General features: G+C 47.4%; 1 protein-coding gene across 2 annotated transcripts in view; it reads left to right on the top strand.

Moving 5' to 3' along the window:
• Positions 1-15,968, top strand: part of ALK (ALK receptor tyrosine kinase) — a 946,570-nt gene extending 930,602 nt beyond the window's left edge. For both annotated transcript variants that reach the window (XM_075339043.1, XM_075339042.1), the window contains one exon: positions 9,968-15,968. In XM_075339043.1, coding sequence (XP_075195158.1) covers positions 9,968-10,660 — 693 coding nt within the window. In that variant the 3' untranslated portion in view covers positions 10,661-15,968. The remainder of the gene's footprint in view (positions 1-9,967) is intronic.
• Positions 15,969-24,055: the final 8,087 nt, after the last annotated feature.

The raw sequence follows: 24,055 nt of genomic DNA, 5'->3' as shown, positions 1-24,055 counted from the left end.
GTGCAGAGCACCCAAGAGAATGGTCTCCTCTTCTGAAAAAGCAGAATAGTGAGTGCAGCTCTGGAGTATAATATAGGATGTAACTCCGGATCAGTAATGTAATGTATGTACACAGTGACTGCACCAGCAGAATAGTGAGTGCAGCTCTGGAGTATAATACAGGAGGTAACTCAGGATCAGTAATGTATGTACACAGTGACTGCACCAGCAGAATAGTGAGTGCAGCTCTGGAGTATAATACAGGAGGTAACTCCGGATCAGTAATGTATGTACACAGTGACTGCACCAGCAGAATAGTGAGTGCAGCTCTGGAGTATAATACAGGATAAGTAATGTAATATATGTGTACACTGTCATATACACTGCTATACAGTGCTCCATAGTTGACATTCTTGTACGGATGCGGCTGGAGACGCTCGGCCTCATCACTCTTTCCATCATATTGATTTTCCTCCTGGATTTGTAGAAACCCTCTTTTGTGCTCCTCGTCGCTCAGTGTTCGGCTCCTCTGATTCTTCTCCTTATTCTGCAGTCGTACATTGTCGCATTATTGGATCCTTTTTTTTTGGCGAAACTCTAAAAAGAAAAAAATTCCACCCCGGGAGCGGAGCCAGGCGACTCGTGTCATGAAATAGACGATTATAAATCAATTAATGGCGGCTTTTCATTAACCTCTGGCGGCATAATGTGTTGTTTAATTAACCGCTGTTCTGCGGATGGACGATGCCGCGAGATGAGAAGAAAGGGAGAGTCCTGACGAGCAAGAGATGGAGCCGAGCCCGAGCGCGGGGCCGCAGTGTGCGCATGAGCTGCAAGCCCAGGGCAGGAGCAGCCGCTAAGTCATGGCCTCCGCAGGACGGACCCCGGAGAAGAGACACTGTAACGAAGCCTCAGCTGTGAGGTCATGCTTCACTCGTGCTCGACAGCTACACAGCGACCCTGCCTCCATGGGCTGATATAATTGGTTCCAATAAGTGACACCCTCCCCTTTAGCAAGTTGCAATGACATTATCGATTCTAGCCATGGATGACTCGATAGTTGAATGTTATGACATCATTGATCTGAACAATACATCTATCTCTAGTTGGTAGCTATGACATCATCGATCCCAACAATCTCCCTCTAGATGTTAGCTATGACATCATCGATCCCAACAATCTCCCTTTAGTTGGTAGCTATGACATCATCGATCCCAACAATCTCCCTCTAGATGTTAGCTATGACATCATCAATCCCAACAATGTCCCTCTAGTTGGTAGCTATGACATCATCGATCCCAACAATCTCCCTTTAGTTGGTAGCTATGACATCATCAATCCCAACAATCTCCCTTAAGTTGGTAGCTATGACATCATCAATCCCAACGATCTCCCTTAAGTTGGTAGCTATGACATCATCAATCCCAACGATCTCTCTTAAGTTGGTAGCTATGACATCATCAATCCCAACGATTCCTCTATAGTTGGTAGCTATGACATCATCGATCCCAACAATCTCCCTTTAGTAGCTATGACATCATCAATCCCAACAATCTACCCTTAGTTGGTAGCAATGACATCATCAATCTCAACAATCTACCCTTAGTTGGTAGCTATGACATCATCAATCCCAACAATCTCCCTTTAGTTAGTAGCTATGACATCATCAATCCCAACAATCTACCCTTAGTTGGTAGCTATGACATCATCGATCCCAACAATCTCCCTTTATTTGGTAGCTATGACATCATCGATCCCAACAATCTCCCTCTAGTTGGTAGCTTTGACATCATCAATCCCAACAATCTCCCTTTATTTGGTAGCTATGACATCATCAATCCCAACAATCTCCTAGTTGGCAGCTATGACATCATCGATCCCAACAATCTACCCTTACTTGGTAGCTATGAAATCATCAATCCCAACAATTTTCCTTTATTTGGTAGCTATGACATCATCAATCCCAACAATCTCTCTTTATTTGGTAGCTATGACATCATCAATCCCAACGATCTCCCTCTAGTTGGTAGCTATGACATCATCGATCCCAACAATCTACCCTTAGTTGGTAGCTATGACATCATCGATCCCAACAATCTCCCTTGAGTTGGTAGCTATGACATCACCGATCCCAACAATCTCCCTTGAGTTGGTAGCTATGACATCATCAATCCCAAAAATCTCCCTCTAGTTGGTAGCTATGACATCATCAATCCCAAAAATCTCCCTCTAGTTGGTAGCTATGACATCATTGATTTCCAAAAATCTACCCTTACTTGGTAGCTATGACATCATCAATCCCAACAATTTTCCTTTATTTGGTAGCTATGACATCATCAATCCCAACAATCCCCCTTTATTTGAGAGCTATGACATCATCGATCCCAACAATCTCCCTCTAGTTGGTAGCTATGACATCATCAATCCCAACAATCTCCCTTTATTTGGTAGCTATGACATCATCAATCCCAACAATTTCCCTTTAGTTAGTAGCTATGACATCATCAATCTCAACAATCTACCCTTAGTTGGTAGCTATGACATCATCGATCCCAACAATGTCCCTTTATTTGGTAGCTATGACATCATCGATCCCAACAATCTCCCTCTAGTTGGTAGCTAGGACATCATCGATCCCAACAATCTCCCTCTAGTTGGTAGCTATGACATCATCAATCCCAACAATCTCCCTTTATTTAGTAGCTATGACATCATCAATCCCAACAATCTCCCTTTATTTAGTAGCTATGACATCATCAATCCCAACGATCTCCCTCTAATTGGTAGCTATGACATCGATCCCAACAATCTACCCTTAGTTGGTAGCTATGACATCATCGATCCCAACAATCTCCCTCTAGTTGCTAGCTATGACATCATCAATCCCAACAATCTCCCTTTATTTGGTAGCTATGACATCATCGATCCCAACAATCTCCTTCTAGTTGGTAGCTATGACATCATCAATCCCAACAATCTCCCTTTATTTGGTAGCTATGACATCATCGATCCCAACAATCTCCCTCTAGATGGTAGCTATGACATCATCGGTCCCAACAATCTCCCTCTAGTTGCTAGCTATGACATCATCAATCCCAACAATCTCCCTTTATTTGGTAGCTATGACATCATCGATCCCAACAATCTCCCTCTAGATGGTAGCTATGACATCATTGATTTCCAACAATCTACCCTTACTTGGTAGCTATGAAATCATCAATCCCAACAATTTTCCTTTATTTGGTAGCTATGACATCATCAATCCCAACAATCTCCCTTTATTTGGTAGCTATGACATCATCAATCCCAACGATCTCCCTCTAGTTGGTAGCTATGACATCATCGATCCCAACAATCTACCCTTAGTTGGTAGCTATGACATCATCGATCCCAACAATCTACCCTTAGTTGGTAGCTATGACATCACCGATCCCAACAATCTCCCTTGAGTTGGTAGCTATGACATCATCAATCCCAAAAATCTCCCTCTAGTTGGTAGCTATGACATCATTGATTTCCAAAAATCTACCCTTACTTGGTAGCTATGACATCATCAATCCCAACAATTTTCCTTTATTTGGTAGCTATGACATCATCAATCCCAACAATCTCCCTTTAGTTGGTAGCTATGACATCATCAATCCCAACAATCCCCCTTTATTTGAGAGCTATGACATCACCGATCCCAACAATCCCCCTTTATTTGGTAGCTATGACATCATCAATCCCAATAATCTCCCTTTAGTTGGTAGCTATATCATCCATCCCAACGTTGTCCCTCTAGTTGGTAGATATGACATAATTAGTCGTAACAATCTACCCTTAGTTGGTAGCTATGACATCATCGACGCCAACAATCTCCCTTTAGTTGGTAGCTATGACATCATCAATCCCAACAATCTCTCTTTATTTGGTAGCTATGACATCATCAATCCCAACGATCTCCCTCTAGTTGGTAGCTATGACATCATCAATCCCAACAATCTACCCTTAGTTGGTAGCTATGACATCATCAATCCCAAAAATCTCCCTCTAGTTGGTAGCTATGACATCATCGATCCCAAAAATCTCCCTCTAGTTGGTAGCTATGACATCATCAATCCCAACAATCTCCCTTTATTTGGTAGCTATGACATCATCGATCCCAACAATCTCCCTCTAGATGGTAGCTATGACATCATTGATTTCCAACAATCTACCCTTACTTGGTAGCTATGAAATCATCAATCCCAACAATTTTCCTTTATTTGGTAGCTATGACATCATCAATCCCAACAATCTCCCTTTATTTGGTAGCTATGACATCATCAATCCCAACGATCTCCCTCTAGTTGGTAGCTATGACATCATCGATCCCAACAATCTACCCTTAGTTGGTAGCTATGACATCATCGATCCCAACAATCTACCCTTAGTTGGTAGCTATGACATCACCGATCCCAACAATCTCCCTTGAGTTGGTAGCTATGACATCATCAATCCCAAAAATCTCCCTCTAGTTGGTAGCTATGACATCATTGATTTCCAAAAATCTACCCTTACTTGGTAGCTATGACATCATCAATCCCAACAATTTTCCTTTATTTGGTAGCTATGACATCATCAATCCCAACAATCTCCCTTTAGTTGGTAGCTATGACATCATCAATCCCAACAATCTCCCTTTAGTTGGTAGCTATGACATCATCAATCCCAACAATCCCCCTTTATTTGAGAGCTATGACATCACCGATCCCAACAATCCCCCTTTATTTGGTAGCTATGACATCATCAATCCCAATAATCTCCCTTTAGTTGGTAGCTATATCATCCATCCCACCGTTGTCCCTCTAGTTGGTAGATATGACATAATTAGTCGTAACAATCTACCCTTAGTTGGTAGCTATGACATCATCGACGCCAACAATCTCCCTTTAGTTGGTAGCTATGACATCATCAATCCCAACAATCTCTCTTTATTTGGTAGCTATGACATCATCAATCCCAACAATCTTCCTCTAGTTGGTAGCTATGACATCATCGATCCCAACAATCTACCCTTAGTTGGTAGCTATGACATCATCAATCCCAAAAATCTCCCTCTAGTTGGTAGCTATGACATCATCGATCCCAACAATCTCCCTTTATTTGGTAGCTATGACATCATCGATCCCAACAATCTCCCTCTAGATGGTAGCTATGACATCATCGATCCCAACAATCTCCTTCTAGTTGGTAGCTATGACATCATCGATCCCAACAATCTCCCTCTAGATGGTAGCTATGACATCATCGATCCCAACAATCTCCCTCTAGTTGGTAGCTATGAAATCATCAATCCCAACAATTTTCCTTTATTTGGTAGCTATGACATCATCAATCCCAACAATCTCCCTTTATTTGGTAGCTATGACATCATCAATCCCAATGATCTCCCTCTAGTTGGTAGCTATGACATCATTGATCCCAACAATCTACCCTTAGTTGGTAGCTATGACATCATCGATCCCAACAATCTCCCTTGAGTTGGTAGCTATGACATCACCGATCCCAACAATCTCCCTTGAGTTGGTAGCTATGACATCATCAATCCCAAAAATCTCCCTCTAGTTGGTAGCTATGACATCATCAATCCCAAAAATCTCCCTCTAGTTGGTAGCTATGACATCATCAATCCCAACAATCTCCCTCTAGTTGGTAGCTATGACATCATTGATTTCCAAAAATCTACCCTTACTTGGTAGCTATGACATCATCGATCCCAACAATCTCCCTTTAGTTGGTAGCTATGACATCATCAATCCCAACAATCTCTCTTTATTTGGTAGCTATGACATCATCAATCCCAACGATCTCCCTCTAGTTGGTAGCTATGACATCATCTATCCCAACAATCTACCCTTAGTTGGTAGCTATGACATCATCAATCCCAAAAATCTCCCTCTAGTTGGTAGCTATGACATCATCAATCCCAACAATCTCCCTTTATTTGGTAGCTATGACATCATCGATCCCAACAATCTCCCTCTAGATGGTAGCTATGACATCATCGATCCCAACAATCTCCTTCTAGTTGGTAGCTATGACATCATCGATCCCAACAATCTCCCTCTAGATGGTAGCTATGACATCATCGATCCCAACAATCTCCCTCTAGTTGGTAGCTATGAAATCATCAATCCCAACAATTTTCCTTTATTTGGTAGCTATGACATCATCGATCCCAATGATCTCCCTCTAGTTGGTAGCTATGACATCATCAATCCCAACAATCTCCCTTTATTTGGTAGCTATGACATCATCAATCCCAATGATCTCCCTCTAGTTGGTAGCTATGACATCATCGATCCCAACAATCTACCCTTAGTTGGTAGCTATGACATCATCGATCCCAACAATCTCCCTTGAGTTGGTAGCTATGACATCACCGATCCCAACAATCTCCCTTGAGTTGGTAGCTATGACATCATCAATCCCAAAAATCTCCCTCTAGTTGGTAGCTATGACATCATCAATCCCAAAAATCTCCCTCTAGTTGGTAGCTATGACATCATCAATCCCAACAATCTCCCTCTAGTTGGTAGCTATGACATCATTGATTTCCAAAAATCTACCCTTACTTGGTAGCTATGACATCATCAATCACAACAATTTTCCTTTATTTGGTAGCTATGACATCATCAATCCCAACAATCCCCCTTTATTTGGTAGCTATATCATCCATCCCAACGTTGTCCCTCTAGTTGGTAGATATGACATAATTAGTCGTAACAATCTACCCTTAGTTGGTAGCTATGATATCATCAATCCCAACAATCTCCCTTTATTTGGTAGCTATGACATCATCAGTCCCAATGATCTCCCTCTAGTTGGTAGCTATGACATCATCAATCCCAGCCATTTCTCTCTAGTTGGTAGCTATGACATCATCAATCCCAGCCATTTCTCTCTAGTTGGTAGCTATGACGTCATGAACCTCAAAAATGATTCACCCTATCACCTATACTGTCGATTTAACTCTATCCTGATCGATCTTGAAAATAGACTTTTTTCCCTCGGTTTATTGATGACATCATCGCTGTAGACAATGGACTCTCCAGTTTCCAGCAGGGACACAGGGATCCCGTTCATGGGATAATATGTCCACACACAGGTCTGCAAACCTGTAATGCCGGGGTGCAATACAGCCCCGGGGCCAATAGCAAGGAGATACTTGCTTCCATGAACGGACCTCGCCTCAGGTCAGGGTGTCACATAGAGATTGGGTTGCACTTTGGTGCAAATATGATTCCGCTCTGTACTGAATCACACAGATGCCAGTATGTGGGTGTTTCTTTACAGCAGACATCCTGCAGCCACCACTAGAGGGAGCGTGAGAGCAGTGTATGCCATGAGCTCATGAGCTCCCTCTAGTGGTGGCTGCAGGCAGAATTGTATCACAATTTCCCGTCACATTACCATTGAGCAGATTTCCCCACTCCAGTCCTCAAAAGCCACCAACCCATCATGTTTTCAGTATTTTCCTTAATATTTTGCAGGTGTTAGGATTATCACCGCGGCCATAGGCTATGACCCCATTAACGACACTAATCATCACACAGTTGTAAATTAAATAGTCGCTTTCTCTGCATCGTTTCCGTGCAAATATAACAAAGCTGAATCTGGAATTAGTTTTTCTAATGTAATCCGATGTGTGGGCGCTGGGAGCCGCCGCGCAGTGATTATTACCGCACTTGTGTTCCCATTCTGCGCAGTCACCGGCCGGTCACTGATATAAAGCAACGTCGTCCACCTTAAAATTGAATGCGCTTATCAGAAAATGAAGCAGCAGAATAACGGCAGAGTCTAATTACTGGAAGCCATGTGTCAGGTGCAATAATGCCACGATTTGCAATGCACGGAGGATGTGATGGATGAGCCGGAGCCGCCGCGACCATCAGTCTAAGGAGCAAGCGGTATCTATCTCTAGTGGTGAAGGTAAACAGAGGCAATGTGCCACGGAGCGCAGCCGCTATTGTACCGCCGGACACGGCTCCTATTGTACCGCCGGACACGGCTCCTAATGTACCGCCAGACACGGCTCCTATTGTACCGCCAGACACGGCTCCTATTGTACCGCCGGACACGGCTCCTATTGTACCGCCGGACACGGATCCTATTGTACCGCAGGGTGCGGCTCCTATTGTACCGCCGGACTAGGCTCCTATTGTACCGCCGGACAAGGCTCCTATTGTACCACCAGACAAGGCTCCTATTGTACCGCCAGACACGGCTCCTATTGTACCGCCGGACACGGCTCCTATTGTACCGCAGAGTACAGCTCCTATTGTACCGCCGGACACGGCTCCTATTGTACCACCAGACAAGGCTCCTATTGTACCGCCGGACAAGGCTCCTATTTTACCGCCAGACACGGCTCCTATTGTACCACCGGACAAGGCTCCTATTGTACCGCCGGACACGGTTCCTATTGTACCGCAGAGTACAGCTCCTATTGTACCGCCAGACACGGCTCCTATTATACCACCGGACACGGCTCCTATTGTACCGCCAGACAAAGTTCCTATTGTACCGCCGAACACGGCTCATATTGTACCGCAGAGTACGGCTCCTATTGTACCGCCAGACACGGCTCCTATTGTACCGCCAGACACGGCTCCTATTGTACCGCAGAGCGCAGCTCCTATTGTACCGCAGAGTGCAGCTCCTATTGTACCACCAGGCATAGCTCCTATTGTACCGCAGAGTGCAGCTCCTATTGTACCGCCAGGCGTAGCTCCTATTGTACTGCAGGGCGCAGCTCCTATTGTACGGCAGGGCGCAGCTCCTATTGTACGGCAGGGCGCAGCTCCTATTGTACCGCCAGACACGGCTCCTATTGTACCGCCAGACACGGCTCCTATTGTACCGCAGAGCGCAGCTCCTATTGTACCGCAGAGTGCAGCTCCTATTGTACCACCAGGCATAGCTCCTATTGTACCGCAGAGTGCAGCTCCTATTGTACCGCCAGGCGTAGCTCCTGTTGTACTGCAGGGCGCAGCTCCTATTGTACCACAGAGCGCAGCTCCTATTGTACCGCCAGGCGCAGCTTCGATTGTACCGCAGGGTGCAGCTCCTATTGTACGGCAGGGCGCAGCTTCGATTGTACCGCCAGGCGCAGCTTCGATTGTACCACAGGGTGCAGCTCCTATTGTACCGCCAGGCGCAGCTCCTATTGTACCGCAGGGCGCGGCTCCTATTGTACCGCCAGGCGCAGCTTCGATTGTACCGCAGGGTGCAGCTCCTATTATACTGCAGAGCGCAGCTTCTATTGTACCGCAGGGCGCGGCTCCTATTGTACCGCCAGGCGCAGCTCCTATTGTACCGCCAGGCACAGCTCCTATTGTACCGCCAGGCGCAGCTTCTATTGTACCGCAGAGCCCGGCTCCTATTGTACCGCAGGGCGCGGCTCCTATTGTACCGCAGGGCGCGGCTCCTATTGTACCGCCAGGCGCAGCTCCTATTGTACCGCCAGACACGGCTCCTATTGTACCGCCGGGCGCGGCTCCTATTGTACCGCCGGGCGCGGCTCCTATTGTACCGCAGGGCGCGGCTCCTATTGTACCGCAGGGCGCGGCTCCTATTGTACCGCCAGGCGCAGCTCCTATTGTACCGCCGGGCGCAGCTTCTATTGTATCGCAGGGCGCGGCTCCTATTGTACCGCCAGGCGCGGCTCCTATTGTACCGCCAGGCGCGGCTCCTATTGTACTGCAGAGCGCAGCTCCTATTGTACCGCCAGGCGCAGCTCCTATTGTACCGCCAGGCGCGGCTCCTATTGTACCGCAGAGCGCAGCTCCTAATGTACCATTCAGCTTTCTTCCCTCCCGTCCTGGTTCTGAGCGTTTCGTCTTGTGGTCGCACCGTCCGCCATCTCCGGCCTCTTCTCCCCACGATTCCTCCGATCCCCAGATCTGCAGACGGTGAGATGAAGCGTCAGATTGTAACATGGTCTTTTTTTCTTTTATTGCAGGATCCAGACGTCATTAACACATCACTGCCTGTAGAATACGGGCCGCTCATCGAGGAGGAGGAGAAGGTCCCTACTCGCCCAGAAGATCCAGATGTGATCCCACCACTTCTGGTGACACCTGAGAAGACCGGACGGGAAGACAGACGCAGTGTACAGTCTCCGCCGCCTGTGCCGACAGTTCGGAAGGTCCCTAATAAAGTCCATGCTGAAGCCCAGGGTCGTCCAGACCCCAGACAGCCTCCAGACGGAGGGCATGAGAAAATGGCCTTCACCCAAGCCAACCCAACCGCAGAACTACAGAGCACGAGGGGATCCAGGAACAAACCTACCAATCTCTGGAATCCTACCTATGGCTCATGGTTTACTGGAAAAACGGTGGATAAAAACATTGCTCCTCCAGAAAAGCCAGTTCCCGACAGAGAGAATAATGCTACTGAGGGAGGTTGTCCATCTGCCCCCAGGATTAGTGCTGGTAGACTCCCCGGCTCCTCCGTCCTTCTGGAGCCATCTACGCTGACTTCTAATGTTCAGGAAGTGCCTCTGTTTCGGCTGCGTCAGTTTCCATGTGGCAAAGTGAATTATGGCTACCAGCAGCAGGGCCTTCCTGTAGAAACCCCAGTGCCCCCGTGTCCCACCAAACACAAAGACTTCATCCCCAGGAGCAAGAGTAATCCAAGTCAGGAGAACGTCTAATACCTCCTCCTGCCATCACTTAATGGGGACAACTTGGGTCATGGCCACATTTATCAGAAGAAATGCCAATAATAGAGTTTTCTAATATGTGCCAAACATTTCATCGTCATTCCAGATGACTACACGCCACCTCCAATCATGGATATGATGGTTGCCTTCCAGATGTCAACACAAGACAACGCTTTCCATCAAGACCAGATACTACCACCCAAACCATATTGGATTACAATACCTATAGTACTGAGCACAATCGGAACCAGTCACCACCGTTCCTCAAAGAAGCCTTCTCCAAACCAAAGTCATGAATTGAGCCCTGATGGGTCCCGAATATCCACTGAGGTCCCATGTAGATAGTCTCTGTTCTTGCCGATGTGGTGTGAGCCTCAAGGTTTACAAAAGAAACGGGGGAAATTTACCCAACTTTTAGTTAAGTTCAATATTTTGGGAATTGATTAAAACATGGCGTAGAATTCAAAACCGTTGGTTGGTGGGCCTGATCTAAGACATCTGGAGGGGGAAGGGGGTCTGAACCTCAACCTGGGCTGTAAAATTAAGGCAAAAGTCATATATGGTTTGTCACGAGTTTTACGGGTTCTTTTGAGGCCGACAACTTTTCTTCTGTGAAGTTGTAAGAATGACGACATTAGGAAAAAGCCTGTAACTGTAGCACTTACTGATGGCCGGACGCCGACCTCAACCGCTATCGCACGTGTTATTTTTCTTCTTTCTTTCAATCATTCTTCATTTTTCACCAGTTGGGACTAAACAAAATTGTTATGTCCTCGCTGCCATGCAAAGCCATACTGCTACCTCAAGCTTGTCTTTACTCGCCTCTGATCCAATATCCTGGGGGACTCCGGGCATTACGAGGGCAATGCAATGTCAGGAATTGGTCCCCCCCCAGTAAAATAGATAAAATAGCCGTGGAGGCCCATCTGCGCACACGTCGCCTCCGCAGCTATATTCTTGAAGTCCATCACGTTAATTGTCGGCAATTCAAAGGCTCCAGACCCCCACTGGCAGATCAAGAGCGCCCACCGCCACGACACCCCCGAGCCTGCAGTATCACCGACCCTCCTGAGCTTCAACACCCTCTCCTCTGAGCCGGCAGTATCACCGACACTCCACCCTCTCCTCTGAGCTGGCAGTATCACCGACACTCCACCCTCTCCTCTGAGCTGGTAGTATCACCGACACTCCACCCTCTCCTCTGAGCCGGCAGTATCACCGACACTCCACCCTCTCCTCTGAGCCGGCAGTATCACCGACACTCCACCCTCTCCTCTGAGCCGGCAGTATCACCGACACTCCACCCTCTCCTCTGAGCTGGCAGTATCACCGACACTCCACCCTCTCCTCTGAGCCGGCAGTATCACCGACACTCCACCCTCTCCTCTGAGCCGGCAGTATCACCGACACTCCACCCTCTCCTCTGAGTCGGCAGTATCACCGACACTCCACCCTCTCCTCTGAGCCGGCAGTATCACCGACACTCCACCCTCTCCTCTGATCCGGCAGTATCACCGACTCTCTGTCATCTGACACTCCTGAGCCGCGACAGCCCCTCCTCTGAGCCCGCAGTCTCGCCAACCCTCCTGATCCGCGACACTCCCTCCTCCAAGCTAGCAGTATCGCTGACACTCCGTCACCTGACCCTCCTGAGCAGCGACACCCCCTCTTCCGATCCCACAGTATCGCCGACCTCTTGAGCCGCGACACTTCCTGCTCCGAGCCAGCAGTATCGCTGACACTCTGTCCCCTGACCCTCCTGAGTAGCAACACCCCCTCCTTCGAGCAGTATCGCTGACCCTCCTGAGCCACGACACTCCCTCCACCGAGTCGGCAGTAGTGCTAACACTCCGTTCCCTGACCTTCCAGAGCCGCGAAACCCCCGAGGCCATGTATCACCAACCCTCTGTCTGCTGACTCTCCTGAGCCACTACACCCACTCCTCCAAGCCCAAAGCATCACCGACCCTCCCTTCTGTGACCTTCCTGAGTCGCTCCACCACCGCCGCTCCCCCCTGGTGAGATATTATAAGATGCACTAGAATTATAAGACAGACCCTCATTTTAAGATTAATAATTATTTTTTCCTATTTTCCTTCTCTAAATTTGGGGTGCATCTTATAATCGAGTGCGTTTTATAGAATGACAAATACGGTAATCACAGTATTGGAAATACAAATACTACAAAAATGAGCAGAAAGACCAAATGCGAATACGACCGATCATTTTTGTCTGATGGATATAGCGGCCTGCGGTGTCTCCGTCATCCGAGCTTCCCTCAAGATTCCTTTATAGCCACCATATCATATATCTATCCAAACTCTTTGCCACATTGGATAGGAAAGATTCAGGAAAAAAACAAAAAGCGATGTTTTATATCTTTTGATCATGATTGATTATATACAAGAAGGTCATGAGGTTTTCTTCAAAGGAGTTTTCAAGCGGCCATAATAAAGAAATAAGTGTTATCTAGCCCACCGCCACTGCTCCTTTCCAGTGTCCTCAGCTGAATGGTTGGGACATCATCGCGTCTGGTCCAGATGGAGACATGGGGGGTTTGAGTGGTAAGTGACACTTATTTCTTTATTTTAAATTCCTTAAATTTAATAGAATAGAAGAGTTTTCTCGTTGGACGGTTGTGATTGCATTTTCTAGACCAAAAATGGCAATTAAAAGTAAAAAAAAAAAACTCCAGACACCAATAATTCCTACCGCCATACTGTGTCTTTATAGTACGGGGTCAGTCACGCCGAGCAGATCATGGTCTTAATGAGGTGGCGTGAACGAGGCAATGAAATATTCCGACAGAAGGTAACCTCGTATACGATAAACATGCTCTTCTCAAAGATCTCGCTTACTTTCCCAGTCCCAGTGGCATCGAGGAGAAAGGCGAGGAATTCGCTGAATCATATTTTGCCTCCAGTGACACCTTTTGAGTCTGTTATTAACATTTCTCGCCTCGGGCTGCGTTTTCTGCTCTTCAATCCCTTAAACTTCCTCGGGGACACCTAACTTCTAAGTGATGAGCCTGAAGTGGAATTAATAGTAAAGCTTTGCTGCAAAATTAAAGTTCACTGTAGACAAATTCAGCAAAAACTTCAACAGAAAAGTACAAAGTTACCGCACAATCCTCCGAGAGCCAATGACCGCGACATCCTGGTCACCATCCAATTGTGTTACTAATGAGCTAGAACGTGAGGGCTTGAGCAAAGCGAGCTGATATTTTAGTGCGATTATCCCTTCCGACACCTCATTGGTGTTGTTGGCACACCGGGTGCCCTGGACATGTTGCCCGATTTCTCAACCAATTTCTTGGCTTTACTGGCTTGGGAACTTGCGTTGAATCCATTCTGGTCAGGGGTCCTCTTTATTACTATCACTTCTTGGATTCCAGAATTTCTGCAGCCTCTGGTTCGCTCTTTGCTCCTCTGAGCTGACCACACATGACCATCATACCAACTACTTAATTCTGCTTATTCGAGACCCCAGAGCACTGCTCGGTTTCTCAGGTGCCTCTTTCTCTGTGTTACATCTTCTTGCCCAGATTTTTGGGTTCTGTCCCAAGAACTTGGGTTTCCAACATGTAATCCTCGATTCTTGTCGGAGAGTTTTCTTCTGTCTTCTACTATTTTCTGGCCTCTACCAATCTTCTACAGAGAAGTTGCCTTTGTAGGTACCAGATCAGACTTCATGGACTCGTTGACCGTTCATGGACTCGTTGACTTGTTGACCCTTGTTGGTCCAAATATACACTCACTTTTCCACTTTTTTCCCCAATGTTAACCACAGTTCTGTCCAGTCTTTCTGCCAATTCCTTCCAGGAATCAGTGACCCTCCACTGAATGGTTGAGTTCAGTTGGAGAGTTGGTGGGGGAGGGGGTTGGTATGGCAAGTATCACTTTATTAATAATGGTCCTCTGTGCAGGTCAATATCAGCAAGTGAAGAGGGGAATGTCCATTCCTTCCGAATATCAAAAAGGTGCTCTTCATAAAGTAGGATCCCAGTTTTCTCCTCACTCGGCCACTTCTTCCTCTAAAATTGACTGGAGAATCTCTTCTCACGGGCCATCTTAATTTCTGATGATGGTAATCCAACTACTCATATGACAAGTGCACTGACTCCTCGCTGGGGAGGGGCGCCGACTCCTCGCTGGGGAAGGGCGCCCGCTCCTCGCTGGGGAAGGGCGCCCGCTCCTCCCTGGAGAAGCGCGCCGGCTCCTCGCTGGAGAAGGGCGCCGACTCTTCCCTGGAGAAGGGCGCCGGCTCTTCCCTGGAGAAGGGCGCCGGCTCTTCCCTGGAGAAGGGCGCCGGCTCTTCCCTGGAGAAGGGCGCCGGCTCCTCCCTGGAGAAGGGCGCCGGCTCCTCCCTGGAGAAGGGCGCCGGCTCCTCCCTGGAGAAACGCGCCGGCTCCTCCCTGGAGAAGGGCGCCGGCTCCTCCCTGGAGAAACGCGCCGGCTCCTCGATGGAGAAGCGCGCCGACTACTCAGCTGTAGGCACAGGATGTCTTTAAGCCATCAACATACACACTAAGTTTTATAAAGGGGAAGACGCCTCAGGACACGGCCGCATTGTTTCACTAGGAGCATCTTCTTTTGGTCGGTGTTTTTGGCGTTGTTTTCACCGGCTACATTTTTTTATTACTTTTTAAGTAGTGTAAGCCGCCAGAAGACTGAACATATGAACCGCCAGATATTGTATTAGAATTGTATATATTCACTTATGTATTCAGTATAATAATAAGTATCGAGGGAGGTCTATAGAGACAATATTGTACAGCAAGAGCCAGCACGGAAGGAGATTCCTCAATCCACGAGCCAGCACGGGTCTAGGCAGACAATACTACAAGCCATAAGGCAGATTTGGAGGTCTACGGAGACAATATTAATAAATGTAACCAAGTGTAGTAGACAATATTGGAACAAGCCAGAAAGGGCCGAGGTGTGAAATGTCAGAAACAACGTGGAGGAGAGGTCTACAGTTAGGTCCAGAAATCTTTGGCCAGTGACACAATTTTGGCGAGTTGGGCTCTGCATGCCACCACATTGGATTTGAAATGAAACCTCTACAACAGAATTCAAGTGCAGATTGTAACGTTTAATTTGAACGTTTGAACAAAAATATCTGATAGAAATTGTAGGAATTGTCACATTTCTTTACAAACATTCCACATTTTATGAGGTCAAAAGTAATTGGACAAATAAACCAAACCCAAAAAAAAATATTTTTATTTTCAATATTTTGTTGCGAATCCTTTGGAGGCAATCACTGCCTTAAGTCTGGAACCCATGGACATCACCAAACGCTGGGTTTCCTCCTTCTTAATGCTTTGCCAGGCCTTTACAGCCGCAGCCTTCAGGTCTTGCTTGTTTGTGGGTCTTTCCGTCTTAAGTCTGGATTTGAGCAAGTGAAATGCATGCTCACTTGGGTTAAGATCTGGTGATTGACTTGGCCATTGCAGAATGTTCCACTTTTTTGCACTCATGAACTCCTGGGTAGCTTTGGCTGTATGCTTGGGGTCATTGTCCATCTGTACTATGAAGCGCCGTCCGATCAACTTTGCGGCATTTGGTTGAATCTGGGCTGAAAGTATATCCCGGTACACTTCAGAATTCATCCGGCTACTCTTGTCTGCTGTTATGTCATCAATAAACACAAGTGACCCAGTGCCATTGAAAGCCATGCATGCCCATGCCATCACGTTGCCTCCACCATGTTTTACAGAGGATGTGGTGTGCCTTGGATCATGTGCCGTTCCCTTTCTTCTCCAAACTTTTTTCTTCCCATCATTCTGGTACAGGTTGATCTTTGTCTCATCTGTCCATAGAATACTTTTCCAGAACTGAGCTGGCTTCATGAGGTGTTTTTCAGCAAATGTAACTCTGGCCTGTCTATTTTTGGAATTGATGAATGGTTTGCATCTAGATGTGAACCCTTTGTATTTACTTTCATGGAGTCTTCTCTTTACTGGTGACTTAGAGACAGATGCACCTACTTCACTGAGAGTGTTCTGGACTTCAGTTGATGTTGTGAACGGGTTCTTCTTCACCAAAGAAAGTATGCGGCGATCATCCACCACTGTTGTCATCCGTGGACGCCCAGGCCTTTTTGAGTTCCCAAGCTCACCAGTCAATTCCTTTTTTCTCAGAATGTGCCCGACTGTTGATTTTGCTACTCCAAGCATGTCTGCTATCTCTCTGATGGATTTTTTCTTTTTTTTCAGCCTCAGGATGTTCTGCTTCACCTCAATTGAGAGTTCCTTAGACCGCATGGTGTCTGGTCACAGCAACAGCTTCCAAATGCAAAACCACACACCTGTAATCAACCCCAGACCTCTTAACTACTTAATTGATTACAGGTTAACGAGGGAGATGCCTTCAGAGTTAATTGCAGCCCTTAGAGTCCCTTGTCCAATTACTTTTGGTCCCTTGAAAAAGAGGAGGCTATGCATCACAGAGCTATGATTCCTAAACCCTTTCTCCGATTTGGATGTGAAAACTCTCATATTGCAGCTGGGAGTGTGCACTTTCAGCCCATATTATATATAGAATTGTATTTCTGAACATGTTTTTGTAAACAGCTAAAATAACAAAACTTGTGTCACTGTCCAAATATTTCTGGCCCTGACTGTATGTAATATAAATATAATTTTCCTAATTAAAGGTTCTGCTTCCCCCAAAAAACTAGCATTGAGCTGTGTCTAGTATTACAGATGCTTTTTATTGACGCCAACGTGGTTGGGCTGTAATACCGTACACGGCTTAAATATCAGGGGGGCGCTGTTTGGAGATGAAAAAATGCCAATCATTTTTCTTTATCCCGAACTTACCATTTCATCGACATCTGGAGCATCAACTAAAATCGTGATTTCAGGGGACTACAGGGAAAAGTGGAGAATTGGCAAACCTAGGCACTACCCACCCCGTGCCATAGAGGGCAGCACTTCAAGGGATGAGCGACCATAAGAAGGGTCTTGAACATCCAAATGCACATTAAGGGGTCAGTCTGTAAGGGGCGCAGCCTGGAAATACGGGTCGTGACCACAAAAGAGAAAATTGGACACATTGTTTCATGCACCATAATCACCAATTTCTATGACATTGATGCCGAACAGCCGGTAAAATAATATCTGTTACCCATTTTCATGCATTCATTGTCATTCCCACTGTGCACATACTCCAGTCACATCCGGAGCTGCAGTCAGTATTTGGCGGATTGTGACGAAGGCTAAAACGGACGGAGTTTAGTGCAAATGATACAATGTAACAGTGACAATACAGGCCGCTGTCTGTAGTTAGGTCATGAGCCGCTTTCCGTAGTTATGTGCCGCTCGAGAGTTACATCACCTGTGAAGTCTCTAGTCACTCTGAGAGCTGCGTTCAGACTTCTGCTTTCCAGTTCGCTCTCAGGACCGCACATCCCTCGGACGCTCCTCACGCTGCTGATTTACTTAAAGGATTTGTTAACAGTCAAAGAAAGATCCAGATCCACATTTCAAGTGTTATTGGATCTTTATGACAGATTCCAAGTAACCAGCAAAAATGTCAGTGCAGCTCTGGATGTGAGTGGAGTGAATGACAAAGTAACTCCAGAGTATAAAGCAATCAGGGATGAAGCCAATAGAGTCCACAGAATTCTTTACAAAACCCCATTGAAGGTGCAGCCGATGTCACTGTACAGGGGCGGAGAGCGAGGGAATAGAGAGGTAACCAAATGTGCGCCCCTCCAGCCCCCCATTATATCAGCTATGCCCGGAAATATTCTGTTATTCCACAGAAGCCCCTGCAGCAGAAGAGTCACAGGGAACACTTGGATTTCTATTAAGGGTAAAATTCTGTTAATTGTAACAAATGAAAAATTCAGGAATGTAACCAGTTTACATATAGAATGTATCTAAGATGAGTCACTGTGTACATACATCCAGTATTATACTCCAGAGCTGCACTCACTATTCTGCTGGTGTAGTCGCTGTGTACATACATTACATTACTGACCCTGAGTTACCTCCCGTATTATACTCCAGAGCTGCACTCACTGTTCTGCTGGTGCAGTCACTGTGTACATACATTACTGATCCTGAGTTACCTACTGTATTATACTCCAGAGCTGCACTCACTATTCTGCTGGTGCAGTCACTGTGTACATACATTACATTACTGATCCTGAGTTACCTCCTGTATTATACTCCAGAGCTGCACTCACTATTCTGCTGCTGCAGTCACTGTGTACATACATTACATTACTGACCCTGAGTTACCTCCCGTATTATACTCCAGAGCTGCACTCACTGTTCTGCTGGTGCAGTCACTGTGTACATACATTACATTACTGATCCTGAATTACCTCTTGTATTATCCTCCAGAGCTGCACTCTCTATTCTGCTGGTGCAGTCACTGTGTACATACATTACATTACTGATCCTGAATTACCTCCTGTATTATACTCCAGAGCTGCACTCACTATTCTTCTGGTGCAGTCACTCTGTATATACATTACATTACTGATCCCGAGTTACATCCAGCATTATACTCCAGAGCTGTACTCACTATTCTGCTAGTGGTCACTGTGTAAATACATTACATTACTGATCCTGAGTTACCTCCTGTATTATACTCCAGAGCTTCACTTATTAAAGAATGTAATGTACGTACACAGCTATTCCACCAGCAGAATAGTGAGTGCTGCTCTGGAGTATAATACAGGAGGTAACTCAGGATCAGTAATTATGTACACAGTGACTGCACCAGCAGAATAGTGAGTGCTGCTCTGGAGTATAATACAGGAGGTAACTCAGGATCAGTAATTATGTACACAGTGACTGCAGCAGCAGAATAGTGAGTGCAGCTCTGGAGTATAATACAGGATGTAATGTAATAAGGTTACAAGGTGACAATTTCTGTAGATTCATTCTATAAATAAACGTTCTTCGCAGGTGGACAAACCCTTTCAGTATCTTTCTTACCTTCAGCTTTTTGCATATATCACCTCTCGCCCCTTTGGCTTTGTGACTACTATAACACTGAATCTCCGCTCGTCATCTCATCGTGTACAGACGCTTTGAGGACATCTGCTTAATATAAAGCAGTTTATGCAACATGATTTCTATGGGGCCGCCCCGATCAGGGATAATATATAACGACCTGGAATATATGTACAATATTATATATAGGACTGTCGCATTCTATAGGTATTTTGTATCCATTCCTGTATTTGTATTGTATGTGCGTGTTACATGTCTGCGCATGGAGATTAATAAAAGCTCTACACCGTTCACACCTTGCGCTTTGTCATTGTCTTACATTGCATATTTGCAGCACCCGCGGGTGTCACGAAGTGCAGCGCCTACAGCAGAAGAGACTGGAGGCAACGATCATGTGATCCATTTCAGCTAATCAAGTGTCAAAACCCACATTGTACTTACTCTACAGCGCCACCTAAATCGAAATTACAGAGAAATCTAACACTGCGAGGAAGGTGCCCAGGACGGGGGACACTGTGCCAGAAAGGGGCTCAGGACGGGGGACACTGTGCCAGAAAAGGGCTCAGGACGGGGGACACTGTGCCAGAAAGGGGCTCAGGACGGGTGACGCTGTGCCAGAAAGGGGCTCAGGACAAGGGACACTGTGCCAGAAAGGGGCTCAGGACGGGGGACACTGTGCCAGAAAGGGGCTCAGGACGGGGGACACTGTGCCAGAAAGGGGCTCAGGACGGGAGACACTGTGCCAGAAAGGGGCTCAGGACGGGAGACACTGTGCCAGAAAGGGGCTCAGGACGGGGGACACTGTGCCAGAAAGGGGCTCAGGACGGGGGACACTGTGCCAGAAAGGGGCTCAGGACGGGGGACACTGTGCCAGAAAGGGGCTCAGGACGGGGGACACTGTGCCAGAAAGGGGCTCAGGACGGGGGACACTGTGCCAGAAAGGGGCTCAGGACGGGGGACACTGTGCCAGAAAGGGGCTCAGGACGGGGGACACTGTGCCAGAAAGGGGCTCAGGACGGGGGACACTGTGCCAGAAAGGGGCTCAGGACGGGGGACACTGTGCCAGAAAGGGGCTCAGGACGGGGGACACTGTGCCAGAAAGGGGCTCAGGACGGGGGACACTGTGCCAGAAAGGGGCTCAGGACGGGGGTCACTGTGCCAGAAAGGGGCTCAGGACGGGGGACACTGTGCCAGAAAGGGGCTCAGGACGGGGGACACTGTGCCAGAAAGGGGCTCAGGACAAGGGACACTGTGCCAGAAAGGGGCTCAGGACAAGGGACACTGTGCCAGAAAGGGGCTCAGGACGGGGGACACTGTGCCAGAAAGGAGCTCAGGACGGGGGACACTGTGCCAGAAAAGAAACCAGGACGGGGGACACTGTGCCAGGAAGGGGCCCAGGACGGGGGACACTGTGCCAGAAAGGAAACCAGGACGGGGGACACTGTGCCAGGAAGGCGCCCAGGACGGGGGACACTGTACCTGGAAGGCGCCCAGGACGGGGGAAGACGGTGCTAGGAAGGCGCCCAGGACGGGGGAAAACTGTGCCAGGAAGGCGCCCAAGACGGGGGGACACTGTGCCAGAAAGGGGCTCAGGACAGGGGACACTGTGCCACAAAGGGGCTCAGGACGGGGGACACTGTGACACAAAGGGGCTCAGGACGGGGGACACTGTGCCACAAAGGGGCTCAGGACGGGGGACACTGTGACAGAAAGGGGCTCAGGACGGAGGACACTGTGCCAGGAAGGAAACCAGGACGGGGGACACTGTGCCAAGAAGGCGCCCAGGACGGGGGACACTGTACCTGGAAGGCGCCCAGGATGGGGGAAAACGGTGCTAGGAAGGCGCCCAGGACGGGGGAAAACGGTGCCAGGAAGGCGCCCAGGACGGGGGAAAACGGTGCCAGGAAGGCGCCCAGGACGGGGGAAAACGGTGCTAGGAAGGCGCCCAGGATGGGGGGGGACACTGTGCCAGGAAGGCGCCCAGGACGGGGGAAAACTGTGCCAGGAAGGCGCCCAGGACGGGGGAGACACTGTGCCAGGAAGGCGCCCAGGACGGGGGGAAACGGTGCCAGGAAGGCGCCCAGGACGGGGGGAAACGGTGCCAGGAAGGCGCCTAGGACGGGGGGACACTGTGCCAGGAAGGCGCCCAGAACCGCGGGGGGGGGGGGGGGGGTGGGACACACTGTGCCAGGAAGGCGCCCAGGACCGGGGGAAGGGGGGACACTGTAGCCGGAAGGGACCCAGGACAGGGAGACACTGTACCAAGAAGGTGCACAAGACGGGGGACACTGTGCCCGTAAGGGACCCGGGATGGGGACACTGTGCCCGGAAGGGGCCCAAAACGGGGGGACACTGTAGCCGGAAGGGACCAAGGACAGGGGGACAATGTACCAAGAAGATGCACAGGACTGGGGACATTGTATCCAAAAGGCGCCCAGGACACTGTACCAGGAAGGTGGACATAACTACATGAGGGCGAACACATATGTCTTTATAAGATATAGAATGCTACACGGCCCATACATCTGGCCAACATGCAGGCGGAGGAGCCCAGGTCCAGATTTCACAGGTGTCCATTGGACTCCAATTACCCCATTGGCTGTAGATAATTAATTAGGATGACTGTTCAAACCAAGCACCAGCGCTCTTGTGCACTCTTGGCATGGTCAAATTGTTCAGTGCACAGTAGCCTGTAAAGCTTAAGCTGTCAATCAAAGAAGAGGAGGGCGGAGGTATATGAAAAACCAGTACGTGGGAAGGTGCAGGGAGTGGCCGTGTCCAAGGTGCACCAAGCGCTTGTGCTTGGTTTGAACAGTCATTTTGTGCTGATGGAGTGGCTTTTAGTGCATGTGATTCATTTTAGATGCATTGGAGAAATAGATAATTTGCTTGCAAAAGAATTCATACCCTTTACGTCAGCCACTGTTCATGGCAATTTTGTACACTGGATGAAAATGTAAAGACAAAACAAAAAAGTAGAAACAAAAATTTAAAAAAAAAAAAAAGGACAGGATTTCAAAATTCACGTAAATAAATGTGCTGCATTAGTAAACACGCGGCTGCGATATTAAAATCCAGACGCGTGGTTTGACCTTCTCACTTCTCGGCCGCTTCACACTGCGGAGAGACAGCAGAGGATGACGAGAGTGAGGACGGGAATATATTAGGCTGGTTTATATGGGGAATGTCTGCTACGCACCAGCGCAGAGATACAGAGACTGGAAACACAGGTCAGACAGAACCCAGCAGAACTGTCTGTTCAGCTTTGGCTCCAGTCACAGCTAAAGCTGCACAGACTGTTCTGCTAGGTTTTGCTTGTCATGCATTTGCAAGTTTCCAGTCTCTCTGTATCTCTGTACAACCTGCTGGTGACACTATGCTCAGTGGTCACTTTTCTGCCTTTCTGTGACTTTTCCAGTCTCTCTGTGTCTCTGTACAACCTGCTGGTGACACTCTAAGCTCAGTGGACACTTCCGTCTGAGAACATTCTGCTTGAAGCCTTGCAACGGCGCGGTGCTGCAGATCAATTCTTAGGTGTCGTCTTGGCCTCGTGATATCAAAATGTGAGCAGCATGATGATGAGGAGGACTGTTTAATACCAATGCTGATTGACCCCCAAAATTTATTGGCCAATTCATGGATCAAGCACCTGGTGTGAATTTTGTCATTAAGCTCCTTGTTAGAGAACAGCAAGTTCTGCAAAAAGTCCTGAAACATGGAACAGTTGGAAAAGGGCAACCTAAAGGTCAGAGAAGGTCACATTAAGGTCACTGAAAAAGGTCAGAGGAGGTCACATTACGGTCACCGGAAAAGGTCAGAGAGCATTGTAGGGTCATCCTGAAATTTCACCTGAAAGACAAATATCCCGAACCTTTTGTGAGTAGTGTATATCTACAGTGCTTTAAAAAGTATTCATACCCAGAGACCTTTTCCACATTACACTCCAAACTTAAATGTATTTTATTAGGATTGTATGTGATACCAACACCAAGTACAAGTATTTGTGAAGTATAAAGGAAATGATACCTTTGTTTTCTAAAGATTCTAAAAATAAAAAATCTGAAAATTGAGGTGCATTTGTATTCAGCCCCCTGTAGTCTTATACTTCTAAATAACATCCTGACAAACCAATCGCCTCCAGCAGTCATAATTAATAGAGTCCACCTGGGTGTAATTTCTTTTGTCTTGTTTCTGTGAGAATAGCAGGCATCAAAGGACATCATGGAAAAACCAAGGAACCCACCAGACAGGTCAGGGATAAAGAGAAAAGTAAAGCAGGGTTAGGTTATAAAAAAAAAAAAAAGTAGCCAAAGCTGTGAACACCTCATGAAGCCCTGAACAATCGACGAACATCAAAAGATAGGAGTACAGCACAACTGCAAACCTACCAAGACCAAAATATGGCTATCT

The sequence above is a fragment of the Anomaloglossus baeobatrachus genome, chromosome 3, assembly GCF_048569485.1.
Source record: "Anomaloglossus baeobatrachus isolate aAnoBae1 chromosome 3, aAnoBae1.hap1, whole genome shotgun sequence".
Taxonomy (NCBI): domain Eukaryota; kingdom Metazoa; phylum Chordata; class Amphibia; order Anura; family Aromobatidae; genus Anomaloglossus; species Anomaloglossus baeobatrachus.
Note: the sequence above shows the minus strand (reverse complement) of the source record. Positions and strands in the feature narration are given on the sequence as shown.